Below are 20369 nucleotides of genomic sequence, written 5' to 3'. Positions count from 1 at the left end.
CAGTTTTACATTGTTGAAACGTGAGCTGGATACAGTTTGGGTGGTAATGCCCATTACATTGCGTGCTATAACTTTTAACATTCTTGAGAATAATACTGTACTTCTCTGCTTATGGTTTTCCAGAAAGCAGAATATCATGCTATGCTTTCTACTTCTGTGAGAACATACATGCCAGTATAACCACAGGTACATATAATAGGCCCCAACTTCCCTATTAGTTTCTGAAGTTAGGAGCCTGGATTCGCAGGGTTATATACAATGAGTAATTGTGTGGAAATACGCTGGTGGTTTCTACATGTGTATCATGAAAATCCGTGACTAAAAGAATAAGGTTCTGAATCAAGTATTGTGTTATGTTGTAAGCTTTTGTATACAATGGGGTAGATTCTCACAAGGTCAGTCATTTGTACCTAATAACGTGACATTCACGAAATAGCGAACGGACATTATTTTTCTTATTATTAGGATCCTTAGAGCTAATGAAATGCAAAAATAACATCCGTTCGTCTAAGTAGTATCGCTATTACCTGGGATGTTCAAGTCTCAGAGACACGTTCTCCAAAACACTGCACATGCGCATTGGTCAAACTCTAAGGCTAAGGCCCCATTGCACGCGTCCGCACGGCTGTCTTGCTTGCATGCGGCGCGTGCAACTCACTGAAACCGCGATCTGCGGTCTGCAGGAAACTTTTTTTTTGGAGCGGGGGGGCGTGACCAAATGGGTCGGGTGGGCGGGGCCATGACGAGGGGGGGCGCGACCATGACGTGTGTCCGTATGCTGGAGTGGAATATAAAATTGACATACAGTATCTCCACAGTTTAACCGCGTGCTGTAAAGTCCCCCCCCCACGTCCACCCCCTCAGTTTGCCCTGAAGCCGGTCCCCGTCCCCAAGGCCCTGCATGTAAATGAGTGTGAGGACAGGCCTGTGTCCCGCTCCCCGCAGCCTCCCTGCTCCCCGAAGCCTCCCCTCCTCCTCCTCTCCTCATTGCCAGGGGTTCCCCCATCGCGTGCATCTGCTTACACTGCAGACTATGAGGAGAGAGTCTATGGGAGGGAGCAGGGGGGGGGGGGCTCCCTTGATGCTGCAGCCGCTTTCCCTCTCCTCCCCGCTCCCCGAAGCCCCCCCTCCTCATTGGCTCACAGCCACACCACGTGACGCGTCGCCGCTTGGGATTAGAATTCTCTTGTATCCCCTGGCGGTTGACGCGTCACATTTTGTAGTGAGCCGTGCAGGGAGGAGGGACTGGGACCGGCTCGGGAGGGCACCATCACATGGTGAGTAGCACTCACGCGGCCGCCCGCGCCGCCGGGCGCAGCGGGTCCCAGCCCAAAGGTGCGTTATTAAGGCAGCGCTGTTAATGGAGATTTTCATGTAAACATAAATCTAAATGTATTATGCAGTACATATATTCCCAGTGTGTAAATAAAAAAACATCAATCCATATTACAGGAATTGAACAAATCACCCACGGAAACACTAATAATATGGTTGTGAGGATCAGGTGCAGGCTACGCTCCACTGTTTGATTCAGACTTGCTGCAGTTTTGGGGACCATTGGACAGTCCACTATAAGGGTGTAGAGCTGCTGCATTCATTTATTTTTCTATATACCTCACTATATATTATTGCACTAATTATATTCACTTGTGGTGAAGGTTATATAATCACTTTTATTATATGTTAGGTATTTTTAGAGTTATTTCACTGTTATTTGGGTGAAAAAAGAGAAAAAAGAAAACCTGGCGCCAAATGTTCAAATGGAAAGTCCTGTGATCTTCAAAGAATCCTTAACAGGCCCTTAACAGGCCATGAAACGAGAGAAGGAAAAACCAAACACAAATCATAGCGTATAACTGCTGGGTAACTCAGTATACCACTATATAACATAAAACAGTGATACTCCTAGTGACAAACTAAAAATGAATTTAATAAAAAAAGAACTATGTCATAAAAACAGCATTGAGAGCATATGGAGGGCAGCTGGTCATCCGGAGATGGTAAAATCAAAAACCTACTTACGACAAGCAGGGTGATAACAAGTGGTGCTATAACAGTGTCCTCTCGGCGCAGGGGAATGTCCTGGCAGAGTGTATGCTCTGCTCCGCCGGTACTCTCGCCCGAAATCCCTTCCGTGGTGCACAAGGAACGTGCCGGTGATGGAGGCAGTCTCACTGGGGTTCACAGTCCAACAGCACATGTAGCTGGTTCCCCTTCCTTCCTCCTCCTTTTTCACACACAGTCAAAGCGCGCCCGCGCGCAAGTGTGCCCGTACTGTTAAAGGGATAGGGGCTGTTGAATAGATGCCGGAGGCTAACAGTAACACTGAAAGCACTAGACTAGCTGCTCAAACAATTGCTCAATGCGATCCTCAGGGTGACCTTGTCACCCGCCCTACGCGTTTCGTAGAAATGAATCTACTTCCTCAGGGGCTACATACTGATTATACACATGACTTTCTAATATACCCTCATCAATAAAGGTTAATTACCATTTAAAGCGATATAGCCTACATGTCATGAGTATTATATCTATCACAAGGCTCACTACATAACATGACCCAACAAACCAAAGAATACAAACATTACATAACACAAACACATATATAAATACATATGATACATAATAAAAAATACATATTACAAAAACACCTAAATTGGCCAAGGATCATTCAAACTCCCACGAATATCTCTGATCAAATACTTATAGAGTCAAACATTTACTCCTTCAATGAAATAACCATAACTTGAACTGGCAATATAGATACTGGAAAACACCATATGACACCATGCATGTAAATAACAACATGTACTACCAATTGAAACCTATATTCAGTCCCAAAAGGACCGCATATATTAATAGTATATCAATTGACCAAAAAGGCCCCCAGTTCAAAATCAATGTTAAGCCCATTAGGCGAAAGAGTTTTTAGTTCATATATCCAAAAGGCCTCTCGCCTATTGATATGTTTAAACTTATCTCCACCTCTCCAGTTTGGTGTACATAGCTCAATAGGTTGGCAAACCAGGCATTTAGGATTTTTATCATGATGAACCAAAAAATGGTGAGATATGCTATGCGTGGTCAAACCTTTCTTAATATTATAGACGTGCTCATAAATCCGTCTCTGAAAGGTTCGAACCGTGCGTCCCACATATTGCAGGCCACATGGGCACTGCAGTACATAAATGATAAATTCAGACTTGCACGTAATATGGGAATTGATTTTATAGGTCTTTGCAGTTACGCTAGATTTAAATACTCTACTGCATGTACCATACTTGCATGCTATGCATTTTGTGCAAGGTCTAAAGCCATTTTGGACTTGAATATTTTTCCCTTTTTTATCTGCTTGATTTAAAGGGCAACTAGGGGCCAATTTGCTTTTAAAGTTGCTTGCTTTTTTAAAAACAATAGATGGTTGTGGTGTCAAGATCTGTGATAGGGTTGCATCCTGCAACAATATTGGCCAATTTTTGGCAAAGATGTTCCTGATCCTTGGAGCCATAGCATTATACTGCATGATAAAGAAAACTTTATTGCAAGCTCTTTGGCCATCCCCTTTATCTCTATACTCCAGGAGTTCATTCCTATCCATATTCTGAACAAAAGACATAGTGTTTTCAAGTTCATCTACCGGATAATGCCGTTCAATAAATTTATTCTTCAGTTCACCCGCCTGTTTAGAAAAAGACTCCAAATTGGAACAATTTCGTCTCAGACGGATGAACTGACCTTTCGGAATATTACGAATCCATTGTGGATTATGGTGACTATTGGCCAATACATAATTATTGGCCTGTACAGGCGTAAAAAATGTTTGTGTCTTAATCTGATTGTCAACTACACTTATATTTAGATCTAAAAAATCCCTCTATACAATAATAGATCACCAGTTGGGATATCAGGCTATACAAGAAGCCTTTGAGGACGATCACACTATGTCATTTGCCCGTAAGGCCTTTCTGATGGATGGGATTAGATTTATACTTACACATAATTATTTTTGTTTTAATTTACAGTATTTTTTACAGATATGTGGCACCGCCATGGGTACTAGATTTGCACCAAGCTATGCTAACCTTTTTATGGGCCAATGGGAAAAGGAAGTTATTTGGAACAACTGCCCATTTGGTGCAAGTCTCGTGCTCTGGCGGCGCTACATTGATGACGTTACTGCTGCGGCAGAGTTTATTCGAGCATTTGCCCGTTCTCTGCCGCAGCAGTAACCTGGCGCGCGCCGGAGGGTGCCGGGCGCGCGCCGAAGCAGCTGGGCAGTGGAGATACGTTTAAACATATCAATAGGTGAGAGGCCTTTTGGATATATGAACTAAAAACTCTTTCGCCTAATGGGCTTAACATTGATTTTGAACTGGGGGCCTTTTTGGTCAATTGATATACTATTAATATATGCGGTCCTTTTGGGACTGAATATAGGTTTCAATTGGTAGTACATGTTGTTATTTACATGTATGGTGTCATATGGTGTTTTCCAGTATCTATATTGCCAGTTCAAGTTAAGGTTATTTCAGTGAAGGAGTAAATGTTTGACTCTAAGTATTTGATCAGAGATATTCGTGGGAGTTTGAATGATCCTTGGCCAATTTAGGTGTTTTTGTAATATGTATTTTTTATTATGTATCATATGTATTTATATATGTGTTTGTGTTATGTAATGTTTGTATTCTTTGGTTTGTTGGGTCATGTTATGTAGTGAGCCTTGTGATAGATATGATACTCATGACATGTAGGCTATATCGCTTTAAATGGTAATTAACCTTTATTGATGAGGGTATATTAGAAAGTCATGTGTAATCAGTATGTAGCCCCTGAGGAAGTAGATTCATTTCTACGAAACGCGTAGGGCGGGTGACAAGGTCACCCTGAGGATCGCATTGAGAAATTGTTTGAGCAGCTAGTCTAGTGCTTTCAGTGTTACTGGTAGCCTCCGGCATCTATTCAACAGCCCCTATCCCTTTAACAGTACGGGCACACTTGCGCGCGGGCGCGCTTTGACTGTGTGTGAGAAAGGAGGAGGAAGGAAGGGGAACCAGCCACACATGCTGTTGGACTGTGAACCCCAGAGAGACTGCCTCCGTCACCGGCACGTTCATTGTGCACCACGGAAGGGATTTCGGGCGAGAGTACCGGCGGAGCAGAGCATACACTCTGCCAGGACATTCCCCTGCGCCGAGAGGACACTGTTATACCACCACTTGTTATCACCCTGCTTGTCGTAAGTAGGTTTTTGATTTTACCATCTCTGGATGACCAGCTGCCCTCCATTTGCTCTTAATGCTGTTTTTATGACATAGTTCTTTTTTATTAAATTCATTTTTAGTTTTTTTTCTCTAGGAGTCTCACTGTTTTATGTTATATAGTGGTATACTGAGTTACCCAGCAGTTATACGCGATGATTTGGTTTTGTTTTTCCTTCTCTCGTTTCATGGCCTGTTAAGCACTCGTGCTGATTCTTTGAAGATCACAGGATTTTCCATTTGAACATTTGGCGCCAGGTTTTCCTTTTTCACGTTGTATTCTGTTTGTACTAGCAGTAGGTACTAGACAGCCTACCTTTATTTAAAGGTTATTTTTCACTATTGTTATACTTAGTTGGTGTTTAAACTTTAGCGCTTTAATCACATTTTTTTCTTTTTTCGACTGTTATTTGGGTGTATACAATATTAGGACACTTGATATAGTTATATCACATTAGAAATAGACGCGCCCGGTTCCATTTTTTTTCTGTTGCTGCAGTTTTACCTCATCAGCACTTGCTGTGTGCGCACTGCACAGCAACGAATCAGGGCTCTGGATCCACTATCAGTCCCTGCTGTTCAGCACTTCACTGATTGGCTGTTCATCCTTTATACAGTATGCACAGCATTTGCCTGTGCAAATTGGCTGAGCATAACAGTTTCTTTCTTGTGACATTGTGCTGGTCGCAAGCACTCTGTTATACCTTGTCCTGCCTTGTCTTCCCTTAAAGTTCACCTCGGCCTGGGTACCCACTACGCTTCCTTCTACTACCCTCGGCTACATGAACTCTACTACCCCCCAGTCTCCAACTTCAACCACAGCGAGTATATCTACTACCCGACTTCTCCTACCCTGACCTGGATACACGACAATGAACCTACACACTGGACATGCCCTCTCGGCTTTGGGTCGGTGTTTACTATTCCCCACCTCGGCCTTGCGGTCCCGTCCTATTTGTGGCGAGCGCTCGTTACAATGGTGTGTCCAGAAAGTGGACAAACAAAGTGTGTTATATGTACAGGTTTAAGCCAAACAGAGCTAAAAGGGCGCCAACGTTTGACAAACTGTAGTGCGTGGAAATGGGCTGGAAGAAAGGCTCTTTACCCAGAAACGCTGCCCTCTATTAGTTGAAGCAGTTTGTTCCTGTTTGGTTCTTTTTTGCCTCCTTTATATTCTGACTATTTAGTACCGTTTTTGCCCCCACTTTTTTTAATTACTATATTTGCTCTACTTTTGTGTTGTCTGCCTTGGTGTGTTCCCTCTTTATTTCAGGTTAAACATTCTACTGTACGTATTAGTGTCTTAAGCTTATTCTACACTCAGCCTCATTTAATGTTGGGTTTGAACTCATGCTCTTTTGCAATATAGAGCAGGGGAGCGCAAACTGGGGGGCGTGCCCCCGGCATTTACAGAGGCACCGCTCTCTCCCCCAAAGCATTTAAATGAAATGCCGGGGGAGGCGTGAGGCCTCTGTAAATGTCTATTACCTGATCTCTGCCATTTCTTTGGCGTCGCCATGGCAATGCGGATGTCACATGATGTTGTGACATCATATAAAGCCACCATGCCACGGAGCCAGTAAGAAGGGGAGGGGGGGGTGGCGGGTGTTGTGAGCAGGGGGGAGAGCAGACAGGGGGTGCAAGCAGAAAAGTTATGGAGACACATACCTGTGGACAGTAAACCTAACCATCACGTGTCTTTAATATAGCTCTGTTATGGCTTAAACCTCTACATACATTCACACTTTGTTCATCCACTGTCTGGACACCATATTATTAGTGCTTCCGTGAGTGATTTGTTCAATTCCTGTACTATGGATTAATTTTTCTATTTATACACAGTGAATATATGTATAATACATTAAGTTGTATGGTTTTTGTACTTGTAAGTCAAATCAAATATTTAGCATATCTTATTTGTGAATTATTACCAGCAATATGAATGCGGGGACCCCATGGATGTACAGTATTGTTTCTAGGGATTTGAGGGGTCAATCTATTGTTCCCTTCGCACCTACTGTATATAGATTTCAAAACTATTTTCTACAGTGGTGTTCCTGTCTGCCACTCCCCTTTTCTATATTTTTTATTAATGTACAATAAAAATAAATGGACATCTTTCATTTATTTTAATTGTACACGAATAAAAATGAAATATTAATTTATATTGAGACTTTATAAAAAAAAGTGACTTTGATTACCTATAAACTTAATCTTGTGGTGGTTTTCATCCTTTTCAATACTGTATATGGACAATTTCAGCAGCATTTTGTACAAGTACATATTTACTAGAGATGCAAATGTGTCCAACTACAACCCGCATATTATTCACAGAGTTTGGGACAATATTTGATTCTCGCAAAAGTTCCAGAGCCCCTTTGTCTTTCTCTTTCCTAAGTAAAACCCACATTTCAGTGTCTGGATCTTCCAGGCCTATTGAATGTGTGAATAGTGGTGGCTGGCAGTATTGCATACATTCGAACAAAGGTAGGCTAATCTCCCCCCCTTTTTTTTTATCAAGCCGCGGATATTTGCATGTTGACGAAAGTCGAATGTCGGCAAATAATCATTTGTACATCTCTAATAATCACCTCATGTAATTCATTTCTTTTGGGATTGCATTGGAATCCTTAAACACACATCGTTTCCAGTTATATGAAATAACTTGTAGTGAAAAGGTGAATCTGCGCTCGTGCTTTCAAGGGTGTTGATAAATGAGAGGTACTGTAACTTGCACTCCTTGGAGCTGCTGTGTGTGGGAGCCCTCCTAGCTCCACAAAGTTCCACCAAAGAGAATCCTCGGGGAACAAAGCAGGAAAGAGAGAGGCACGCAGAGCGCTGCAGAGGTAAGTCATTGGTATATTTAAGAAGATAAAATAAGCAAGAAGCAACTTACAATTGAGTCATATACAGTGGGTGAATCACAATGCACTGCACCTTCGTCCGTACGAGATGCCAGGGAAGTGTGGTGTTTAGCCAGCTTGAAGTCCTCCCTTATGTGGGGCCGGAAGGGAAGAGCAAGCACGAGAAGCCGGAGTACTTTCATACTCATTAGGGTAAGGGTAGAGCGTCTGGCCATTTCTAACCTGGAAGTGCAGGATCGCAGGCACCATCAAGTCTGCCCCAGAGAGCGGGACTTCAAGCTGGCTAAACACCACACTTCCCTATCATCTGGTACAGCCGAAGGTGCCGTGCATTGTGATTCACCCACTATATATGACTAAATTGTAAGTTGCTACTTATTTTATCTACATAAATATACCAATTATATACCTCTCTGCGTGCTTCTCTCTTTCCTGATACGAAATAGTTTGTATAGCTTTTCCATAGCTTTTTTTTCTTAATGGTTCGACATCAATTTTAAAGAAATAATAAATTGTTTCTTAGACTTAGTTTTAAAAAGAGACTTTGTATTTTGTTTCTGTAATAAACACGCCTCTCCTTATTGTGAAAGAATAGCAAACGTATGTATTGGGCGCTGAAATAAGTCAATATCAAAGCCACATTTTCTTCATTATGATAAACTTTTTTTTTTTTAGAGTTTGTAATGTGACTCATTGGATACTTGCATTATTAGAAAATTATAGTAGTTTTGAAAATATAATCAATCACCCAGGTTGATTCCATTTCTATATACAGTATGTGTGTTTCATAAGGGAAAATAAATAAATAAATAAATACATTACTGTCTGTGGACATGCAAGTTTAATATGGGCCAGATACATTTTTGTAGCACAAGGAGTGGGAAGTATTCCTTCCTTATTATTATTATTTTTTTTTTTCAGTTATAAAATTATTTTGTTTCAAATAATTTTTACAGTTCAGTCTGTCTGATCTGTTTTTTTTTTCTCCTAGTACAGTATATTAAAATGTTTGTTTTTAAATCTTTTCCCCATCATCTTTGAAACTTGAAAACGAGAGGTAACTCTCAATGTATTATTTCCTTGTAAAACATATTTATAAATCTTTAGTATGCCAACATATGATATCTTACGGCAATTATTATTTGTTACAGATAACTGCTGGTAAATTCCGCAATCAATACCCTATGTAACAAGGAGAAATGCTTTGCAGTTGCAATGATAACATGTTCCAAGAGTGTTGATGGCTTTAAGGGAATCAAGAAAACTATTACTAGACTAGAAGGTCTGGTATCGAAATAAAGAACAACCAACTTCTTCACTGGCTGGCACTTTATAGATGAAAACATAATAAAATAAATAAAGGTCAATAAAAAGACTATTGGAGAAGAATTAAAGATCACAAATACTGCATTAAGAAAACTTTAGTAACGTTTCTGTAACTCAAAATCCAAACTTGGACAGAATTCAAGGGATAACCCAACCTAATTTGGCAGATAAAGTACAAAGTAGTGATGTTTACTGTTTACATTAGTTGCGTAACAAATTTCAACTATCATATCGTAAGAGAACAAATAAGGAGAAGGAGAAGGAGCGGCGGCTCAGTGAGTAAAGACACTGACTAGCAGTGAGTCAGCAGGGGAACCTGGTTCAATTTCCAGTGTCTGCTCCTTGTGACCTTGGGCAAGTCACTTTATCTCCCTGTGCCTCAGGTACCAAAAAATAAAGATTGTAAGCTCCACAGGGCAGGGACCTGTGCCTGCAAAATGTCTGTGTAAAACTCGCAGCGCTATACAAGAACATGCTATTATTATTAACTATTGTTCTACCATACATTATATTAAAAACTATGATAATCAAATCATCATTTTTAATTCATCACATGAATCATATACAACTTAGTCCTGATTATTTCTACTACATCAGATATTTCAATAAAATAAATGCTATAAATAATGCATAACTGCCCCAAATACTCAATACTATCTATTCAGTATATTAACAGAATTTAACAGTACAGTATGTTCCTGATAATAATCAGAATGCCAAAAGTTTTGAAAGAAAATTCACTGCCTTTTACCACTATCAATTTTTATTTTCCTTTCTATCTGCTTATGATATTCAGCTACACAAAACTACAGCAATACCATTGTTTTGAATTTCACAGTAAAGAGAACATTACACAAACAAAATAAAACTGCCAAAAAGATTCTAGGTGAACCAAGTTCTTAAAAAGGAAAATGGTCAAAAGGGTGCTTTCAGGTTTTAAAAGTCTGAAATCAAGTCACTTACTACTTTAGGTTTATTCTGGGAAAGACAGAGGAATTGTTACTTCATGCATGAGAGTAGTCAAAAATGGGCCACCTACAATCCAATTTAAATAAATTTAAATCAGGACCGCTGGGTAGAAACCTGATGAAGGGTTTAGAACCAAATAGGTTAATATTTCATGTTTTGAAGACAACATTTCCAGAATGATTCGTGAATTGTGGAGGAAGTCTGAAGAAGGGTAACTACAATGGCACAGTATTTAAAACATAATTCCAGTGAGCAAGAGGTAAGGATCACAATATGTATGGCATTATAAACAAAGGTAAACTATTAGTGTATGGAAGAGAAGTGGCAAGAACCATATGTGATGCTACTGTACTACCATTAGTGGGAATATGGTCATACTAAATTGGTCCTGTGCCCTTCATCTAACATCAATGACCATGCATATGTATACTGATGGGTTTAGAATAAACATATTTGTGACAAGGGATTTAGGATGGTCCTTGCCTCAGCGTTGGATCAACCCACGTGAACAAATTGACTGTAATATATAAAATATACAATTGTTTTCTGATCTGGACTTTCTTATTTGTGATGTTCACAATTCATTCAAGCAAATAACATAATTCTAAACTACAGTATATGGGCAAGGTAACTGGCCATGAAATATTCAAATATACCCCATGTTTGTGACAAGGGACATATTGAAATCCTTAATATCATCTACAGAATCTCCCAACGATGGAACTGTTCTTTATTTATCATGCTTTTTTTTACTGCAAATTTTATTGTTAAAAAAGTTAATGTAACTTCCCAAAGAAAACAGAATTCACATCTTTGCTGAGATACTTACGCTGACTTGGCTGATGCCTAAAGAATAAAACATCTTTTCATGTCCCCAACTCTAATTATTTACATTATGTGAGTTGCTTCCACGTGTTCCAAAAATGTATATTTGTTCTCATTTATTTTTTAATTCTGTTGTAATGCCAAACTATTGCAATGCCTAGAGCTAGGAAAGGGAAGCAAATTGGTTCCTATAGCACATCCTTTGGCTCTAACAGTAGGGAGAATAAATAATGTGTGTGCTATGTAGCTGGCAAGACATGAAGCACTTCCACATAAGATATTAGACAGGTCACTGACAGTGACAGACAGTGCTGCCAACATCTCAGCTACATAGCAGTTTTCTTTATCAAAGACTGATTCTAATTGTCACCAGGTGTTAAGTCGTATTCCACACTGCCTAATAACAAAGCTTGGAGCGTTCCAAGCAATTATCAAACAAAGCATTGGTCCAATCTACGGTTGTTCCCTTCATACTGTAGAAAGAGAAGGATAACAATTCTGTAGCTGGCTATCCCTTTTGACAGTTTAATTGATCTGTGTTAAACTCAGATGATGGAAAGCACCTACATTTTAACAGCCTTGCCTTGAGTTGTACAAACACATTCTAAGGCTTAACATAAAAAAAAATATATATATATATATTTTTTTTAAACAGGCAGCTTTAAACCTTTCATTGTTAAATGACTGACTAATGGAACTGTTTAAAGCAGGGGTAGCCAACTCAGTCCTCAAGGGCCACCAACAGGTAAGGTTTCAGGGATATCCCTGAACATGTGACTCGATCTGAGCCACCTGTGCTGAAGCAGGGATATCCTTAAAACCTGACCTGTAGGTGGCCTTTGAGTACTGGCGTTGCCCACCCTGATTTAAAACAATGATTAACAAATCCAGTTAAAAGAACACTATAAGTTATACATTAATACATAGGATTATTTAAAGTGGTGGCTGTAGAGTATATTGGTGATATAGGCAAATACTTTATTGAAATGCAGCTTTTTGCAGCATGATCATTTTCAGGACAATCCTGTCCATTTACTTTTATTTAATTCACACCCCTTAGTATTCTCATGGTGTAAAGCCCAGAAAGGGAAGAAATGGAGTCATGTTTATTTACATTAGTTCTCATGAAGAGAGGCCTTTATATTCCAGCAAAACTAATCTTGTGGCGTTTTCTTCCTACCCCTTTTACTACACAATGACAATGTATCACTGTTGCTACATGCTGTAGATCCCATACATTCGTTCGATGCACTTTCAATGCAACAATGAGAACCAAAATCAGATGTTAAGGTTAAGTATCCCGTCAACATTATGTTCCAACCTGTAATTCTGACTATAAACATGGTTTATACTAAGCCTATTTTAAATAATAACTTTATGTGATAACACAGCCATAAACAGGTAAAAAAGACAGCTTTCCCAATGAAGATTGGTAAAAGCATCCATTAAGAATGTACGTGAAAGTTTAGACTGGATTGTCTCTGCCGTGGAGATCTCCATCCTTTACCTGGGACCAATATGACCACTAGAACATTCAGGTACATTATTATATATATAATTGTTAATTGAAACAATAGAGTTGATTCTGCAGTTACAGACGCACAAGTGTCTTTTAAATCTCAGACTGTATTCGTTTTATAGCTGCTAATATATGTTACATATTATGGCCCAGATCCACAAAAGGGTGCGAAGCTTTAGAATGCTTTAACTAAAGGTTGGCACCCTTTGTGAATCTGGGCTTATATCAGCCACTATACAATAGGGCTAGCAGGTTTAACATGATCGTTTGTTTAGTTTGTATAGTGTGCACAATGAGAAACAGCACAACCTTTCAATGGTCACATCCCCTTTGTAAGGTGGTGCCATATATTCGTCCCGAAGAAATGCAGTACAATACACTTCAAGTAGAAATCAATGAGGTTTTGAAAGATCTGCACACTTTCATTTCATCTATAAAAAAAACACTTGCATTGGTCCGCTAAAAGGTTATACAAGCTGCAACGAATCTGCATTAAATACAAATGAAACGCGATAGCTGTGGGGTATTTGTGCAGCATTTTTTTATATTCTATTGACCTAAATTTGGTTTCCACCACTGTAGCATAATAACATGTGGTACAGAGTAATAGTTATTACAAATGTAGACCACAAAGTAGATGTAGAGACCAGTATTCTGGATAACTACAGTAGCAAAACAGATGCATTTTCATCCTGTACCAATTGCTCCAATGTATCAAGATTTCTTTCTGAAGACATATTATAATGTGATGTATAAAGTCAGTAACTGTATTTACTGTACATACATATATAGGAATTAGTCCTATATCGATTAAATTGATGCATTGATTGAAATATAGCAAAACAAGCCTAGTATAGTAGTAAACAGGAGTGATGAATGACCACTGGAACATCACAGATATCATAAACAAGATATGATCCTTTTAATCCATTGGTCTTTTTGTAGTGAAAAACAAAATCTGGAACACCAAGCAAAATTAATTTATATCTAAACTACAATACATAATTAATCTTTAAATACAGAAATCTGTCAGAAAAAAAAGCATTAATCCACTGACCACTACTATTCCAGCCCCATACAGTACTTAGTAATTTTATTATCACCACAAGGAGTTTCTTGCTGATCCACAATAACGGGCCAGAATAACAATGACATTCACTTACTACTTCAGTTTTATTCTGGGGACAGACAGAGGAATTGTTACTTTAAGCACGGGAGTAGTCACAATGGGGCCACCTACATTCCAATTGAAATAAGTGTAGACTACATGATGAAGGGGTTAGAACTAGAACCAAATAGGTTAATATGTCTAGTTTTTAAAACAACATTTCCAGTATGATTTATGAGTTGTAGAGGAAGTCGGAAGAAGGGTAACTAAAATGGCACAGTATTTAAAGCATAATTCCAGTGAGGAAGAGGTAAGGATCACAATATGTATGGCACAATGCATCACTAAGCTGATTTTCATGCATCTTTCACACAATTATACAAGGGATACGTCACATTTATTTTCTCTTTTGTTAATCCTTTTATGTACAGTATGGAAAGTCAAATGTTTCTGCTGCATTCGTTTCAGTATGTAAACAGCCACATACTATATCTAACAATAGAATTTGGTTTGCAGAATATCTTGTAGCCAAACTTTAGCAAGATCAAATACAGTATATGGCAATACTTCAGAGACGCTTTCACTCTCTGATGTATTGAAAAGTACAAATCCATGTTAGGAGAGAAAATAACATTTTGCACACTGTAAGCAGATGTGTAGGAGACAATGTGTGTCAAACAGTTAGTAATTTAGGATCACCATGGAGTTTGGTCAATAGGAGAAAGTGTGTCAGAGAATGTGTGTTAGTATACTTGCCAATGAATTAACACAGGGATTTGTATTTATATAAGTAATCTCCATACTAAATATTATGACATGCAGACCAATATCCCAGTACTACGTTTTCCTAATATTACTTTTATGCCTCAAGCTCTTACTCCCATTATGTGTTATATTATTATGTCACATGTATTACTGCTGTGAAGCTCTATGTACATCAATGACGCTATATAAAGATATACATACTTAAATACATACTGTACGCACATTGAGCTTTTCTCAGTTTTGCTTTTGAATTCAGTCATAATAAAACTACTGGTTTCTATATGTCACACTCCACAAATTCCAGAGGGACCACTCCCTCTGGAATTTGTGGAGAGTTATACGTGGCGGGGACTTTTGGAAACAAGTTCCCACCGGAGGTTTTTGAGACATTTTCACCCAAATATTATATTTCACTATATATATCTATATTGTTGTTTCACTTAGTCACTTTAGTCACGTGATAACTTATTTTATACAGTGTGGAAGCACAGCTCAATATCACTTTTTGGTGTTCTATATGTCACGGACACTGTATGCATATACAGGCGTTTTGAGGACAGAATGAGTCCCTGCTAAAAGAACTTCTAATTTTGATGCCTAAGGTAGAGGGAGATAAGGGCACGGGGCGAATGTCATAAGGAGATCTAACACAAGGTTCACCCACTTCAACATAAGTATTCTTATCACTAAGCTACTTCTTTAGCCCCTTCAGTCATGAAAGTTTGCAACTCACATTAATGACAGGTCTAAATTCTTGAACTTGTCAGAATAAGCATTATGATCCATCCTATTACAACAACTTCCACCACCGCAGGAAATGTTACAGCTTATTCAAGTAGCATTTTCAAATCATAAAGAGTATCAGTGCTGGACGTATACACCCCCTGCACGTAAACATATGTACCTCAAAATATTGTTATCTAGTTTCTTCATCTTACCTGTTCCAAGAAATAAGACATGGTATTTCCCATCAGCTGCATTCACTCTGTCCACAGCTATTTTTGTATACTTATAGTCTGTTCCTGTCCTTATAATTAGTGGTCTCTTATGAATTGGATAGATGGAGTTAAACATAAGTGGGTGATTCCTGATGAAGGTAACAACATCATCTGGGAACTCCTTGGTTGTCAGCACAGTTGGCGTAAATGCACCTCCAGGGCACTATAACAAAACATAAAACATAGCATATATTACCCTCTACGAACTATGTGTGTATTACAAAAAGGGGTCCTCGTTTATTATAAAAAGTACACTTAAAATCCTAATTAGCATCCTCATTCACAATGAGAAGGAAGCACAAAAGAAGAAATGAGACACCCCATATGAATGAAAATATAATGTACACTATAATTTTGAAAAACAAGGTACTAGACTAACAAGTCACATCAAACATGTGCTCTATATTGAGCTCAACCTCTGATGGTTTTATATATATATATATATATATATATATATATATATATATATATATATATATATACATACACACACACACACACACACACCCATCATGAAGAATAGTGGTGCATTGATAAAATAAATGTTTCCATTTTATTTATATATATATGTTCCTGATAAACCTTAGACCACTTATCAGCCGGTTCTGAAACTTGTGCAATTCTAGTAGCCTTGATTAGTTTATCGAGGCTAATCACGGCTCTATAATGGTGAGTTTCTACAAAAATCCACACGCCAGGAAAAGTTGGCGTGAGGTTGGGGAGAACCTGCTGAGAGGCGGCGAGAGAAAACTTAGAAAAAAAAATGAAGGGGTTAACTACAAGTACCATGTTTATTGTGGGTAGCGGGGGTGGGTGAAGGTGGTATTTGGCCCTTGGTGGGTGTTTAGGCCCTGAGGGCTGTTGCGGGGGGAGTTAACCCCCTTCATTACCGTAGCAGTTAATACTGCTAAGATAATAAAGGGGTTAACCCCACCCGCTACGCACCCAGTAGGTATAAACATCCACCAAGGGCCAAATACCAACTTCACCCATCCTCGCTACCCACAATAAACATTCAAAAACACACTATTACCCACATCCTCTAACCCCAACAACTCCCCAGAACACATACAGTACTGTAATAGGCAAAATAGAATGGGCCCCTTATGGCGAGACTTGAAGATTGCAGTCCATCGACGATCTCTAACAAACTTTTCAGAACTGGATCAATTTGCCCGTGAAGAATGGGAAAAAATATCACCAGCCTTACTGTGCAAAGCTAGTAGAGACTGATCCAAAAAGACTCATAGCAGTAATTGCAACCAGTAAATGTCACAGCTTTCTTTCTTATCATTTTGCAGACATTTAACCATTTAACCCCCTCCTTCTCATAGATCAGTGCTCAGTTTAACCACTACAGCTTTGTAGCTTAGAATAAAAATAGTTAGTTTGAAAAAAAAAAATGCACCTTCAATGTTTGTAATTCAACAACTTGTGACATTACTGGTAGGGGGTGAATATTTCTGCAAACGACTGTATATTAAGGGGGAGTAGAATACATGTAAACATCTGTGTTACTTACTGTACCAGGTCTTGGATATGGAATCCTGCCCTGGTATGGAATCAGTTGGTGGTTTGGGCCTTCCTTGTGCGCAAATGGTCCATTAAACACAGTTTGGATGTCTGACATGTGGTAAACACACACAGCCGATCCTTTAAATACGGAGCTGAAAAATAAAGTAAACACGTGTTGTATTGTCATTATTCTTTTAGATTATTCAATATAATTACAGTTCTATTGAAATGTAAGTAACAGAATAATTCTAAAATGGAAAATGTCCATGCAGGGTAAGAACAAACTCTTATTGCTCAGAATTTTGCAAATGTTGCCTACATTTTTACAGACTTTCACCACTTTTCACTAGAGCGCAACAAAGATGGCGGTGGGAGGCTCCTGTGACCTTTACCTTTTTTCAAAGCTTGACGATGTCCGTAAAAGTTTCAGGAAAGAAATAGGCAAATTTCCCCTGGTTTGCTAAATTCAGCGAACATTTTATTTGTTTTGATCAAATAAACTTTGCTTTGTTGCAATATACAACTGTTTTAAATTGAAGTTTTGGACCAAAAATGTTAATTCGATGGAAAAGTACGGATTTTTATTAGGCACATTCAACTTAAGTCTACGAGGCTGGTTATGCTCAAAATCCATGAGACTGGCAGAAAATTAGTGACAGTTGACATTGCTTTTTCAATCATTTATAATGTCAATGGAGTGGCTCAGTGATAAAGACACTGACTGGTTCTGAGTTTGCAACAGGGGAACCTGGTTCAATTCCTGGTGTCGGCTCCTTGTTACCCTGGGCAAGTCACTTCATCTCCCTGTGCCTCAGGTACCAAAAAATAGATTGTAAGCTCCATGGGGCAGTGACCTGTGCCTGCAAAATGTCTCTGTAAAGCACTATGTGAAACTAGCAGTACTATACAAGAACATGATGTTTTTATTATTATTATCATGAACATTATTACATTAATGATTAGTAATATACAAAACTAATATGTAACAGTAATACTGATATTAATTGTTATTATGTAATCATTACAGTATTTCATGAACTGTATTAGCAACCCCACACATTTATTCCATGGTCTTGTACTACAGTACTTAGTGATTCCCCAGTCAACCATACTTTGCGGTCCGATCCCTAACATGCACACAGCTGAGATCCCCTTTTTTAAATCTCAAACTACAGCTCGCTTTTAATTCATAGCTGTTTTAAGGAAAACATTACCTGCAGAATATCTAAAAACTGTGCATACGGTATGCTTAATCCCATATGTAAATGGTGTATTAACACTAGGGATAACTTGATACCTACCGTGCTATAATTGGATTTTACATATGTACATATAGATGTAGCAGATATTAATGCTCCTGTAATACAATGCGTTTTGTTAACGCTACTGTGACATTTAATTCAAGAAATCAAGTGGCTCCATTGAAAACAATTATAACACATGCATTACAGTATATCTTTAATGTATGTATTATATCCTGTGTAATTTCTTGCATCAACCCGCGTCAGAGGGGTAATAACATTGGCTACATCTGTACAAAGACAAAACAGGAAAATCTTGATGTGATGTGCAGTACCTTTCTACTATTAGAAGAAAGCACCGAGAAGTATATGTTCATAGATAAAATATCTTTAAAAAAAAAAAAAAAATCTACATTTAATGCCCTCTCCATAAAGAGTTTCCGGTGTCTACCCAGTTAAACTAACTTTTATCTTTCCTTCACCAATCACATTTAAATCTATTCCTTTACATTTTCCCTCAATTCATTCTCTTAGACCTACTCTAGATACTATCTCCCTTCTTCCACGATGGCACATTGAATGGTTTTATAATTGACCCAACAGATAAAATAAAAAAACTATTTGCAATTATCGATCACATCGACACAAATATTTGTTAAGCATTAATGTTTTCTATTGCATACTTATGTGTAAAAATCTGTGCGTCGGTTCAATTTTGTAAAGCAGGCACTCTCTATTTCTACTGATATAATGGCATGGAACAGTTACTTTCCAACATACTCAGACACCGAAGGTATTTGATATAGCAAGTTCTGAGAAAGAAGAAACCTATTTATGAGGTCATGATGATGGGAAAGGATTTTACTAAGCTGACATCTTAACGACTATTTGTAAGGTAGATGTTTCAAGAAATAGAAGAGTACAACCATCTTTGGACAGATGAAGCATAGTGTACTGGAGGTGGGGCATTTTGCCAAGATATGGTTGAAAAGTCCACATCCTTCTGATGTGCTTTGGAGTATGACAAAGGGAACCTAAGAAGGGAAACATACCCGAATCTGGCAAAGTTTTCCAGAAAGATGCTTTATATGGTAAGCTTTGTCTTCTCCTTTCTGTGAAGCTGTTGTTGAGGGAGTGGTGTGATCACCATTTGGGGGCTAATTCAACAAGCTCTGAAGCGGCCCCTTGCACTGTAATAAGATGCTGCAGAGCTTATTGAATATGCACCTCAGTGTTTATTCAATAAAAATGACTTACATGTTTTTCCATCTATAGCACTAATAGTGTATGCAGCACTGTACACAGAATTTTGGAGGCACAATGGGTCCCTGCTCTGTGGAGTTTACAATATTTTTTTGGTGCCTGGGACACATGGGATTAAGTGACTTGCTTGAGGTCACAAGGAGCTGATACTGGGATATGACATTACCACTGAGCTACTGTTTAGTTATATCTAGAGGAGGTGCCGAGCTGCCCACAGGGGGTGGGGGAGAGCTGGAACAAGTGTCCCGGTGGCTGCGGGGTGGGGGGGGGGGCTGGCCGGCCAGTGCTGGAAGTTGGGCCGGCCAGAGGTCGAGCCCAACTTGTGTGTCCAGCTGCCAGGCCTCTGGTTGTCGCCAGGTCCCGGCTCTCCCACGCTGCTGCGGGCCTGCCTTTCTCCCTCACTGTCCAACGCCGGGCCTCTCTCTGATGTCAGTGTGCACCGGAACGAGAGAGAGGCCCAGCGTAGGACAGTGAGGGATATCTGTCGGCAGCCCTGGGAATGTGTGTGTATTTTGCTTTAAATTATTCTTGCGTGACCCAGTCTTGAATACAATTTTTTTTGGGGGTGTGTTTTTATGCCTTGTATTCAAATTGTACTCAAATTCTCTTATTGTATTCAAATTATCAGTACTCTAAGGTCTTTTATGCGAAGCTCTGTGTACATGGCTGAATATATATATATATATATATATATATATATATATATATATATATATAT

The 20369-nt window shown here is 38.9% G+C and overlaps 1 protein-coding gene across 1 annotated transcript in view; it reads right to left on the bottom strand.

Moving 5' to 3' along the window:
- The window catches only part of SEMA3C (semaphorin 3C), a 95158-nt gene that overhangs the window by 30140 nt on the left and 44649 nt on the right, over window positions 1–20369 (bottom strand). The window contains exons 9-10 of the mRNA XM_075599585.1: window positions 17155–17299; window positions 15573–15795 (exon numbers count right to left, since the gene is read on the bottom strand). Of these exons, the coding sequence (XP_075455700.1) occupies window positions 15573–15795; window positions 17155–17299 (368 nt within the window). The remainder of the gene's footprint in view (window positions 1–15572; window positions 15796–17154; window positions 17300–20369) is intronic.

Source organism: Ascaphus truei, chromosome 5 (assembly GCF_040206685.1).
Source record: "Ascaphus truei isolate aAscTru1 chromosome 5, aAscTru1.hap1, whole genome shotgun sequence".
Classification (NCBI taxonomy): domain Eukaryota; kingdom Metazoa; phylum Chordata; class Amphibia; order Anura; family Ascaphidae; genus Ascaphus; species Ascaphus truei.
This window is presented reverse-complemented; position numbering and strand designations above follow the sequence as displayed.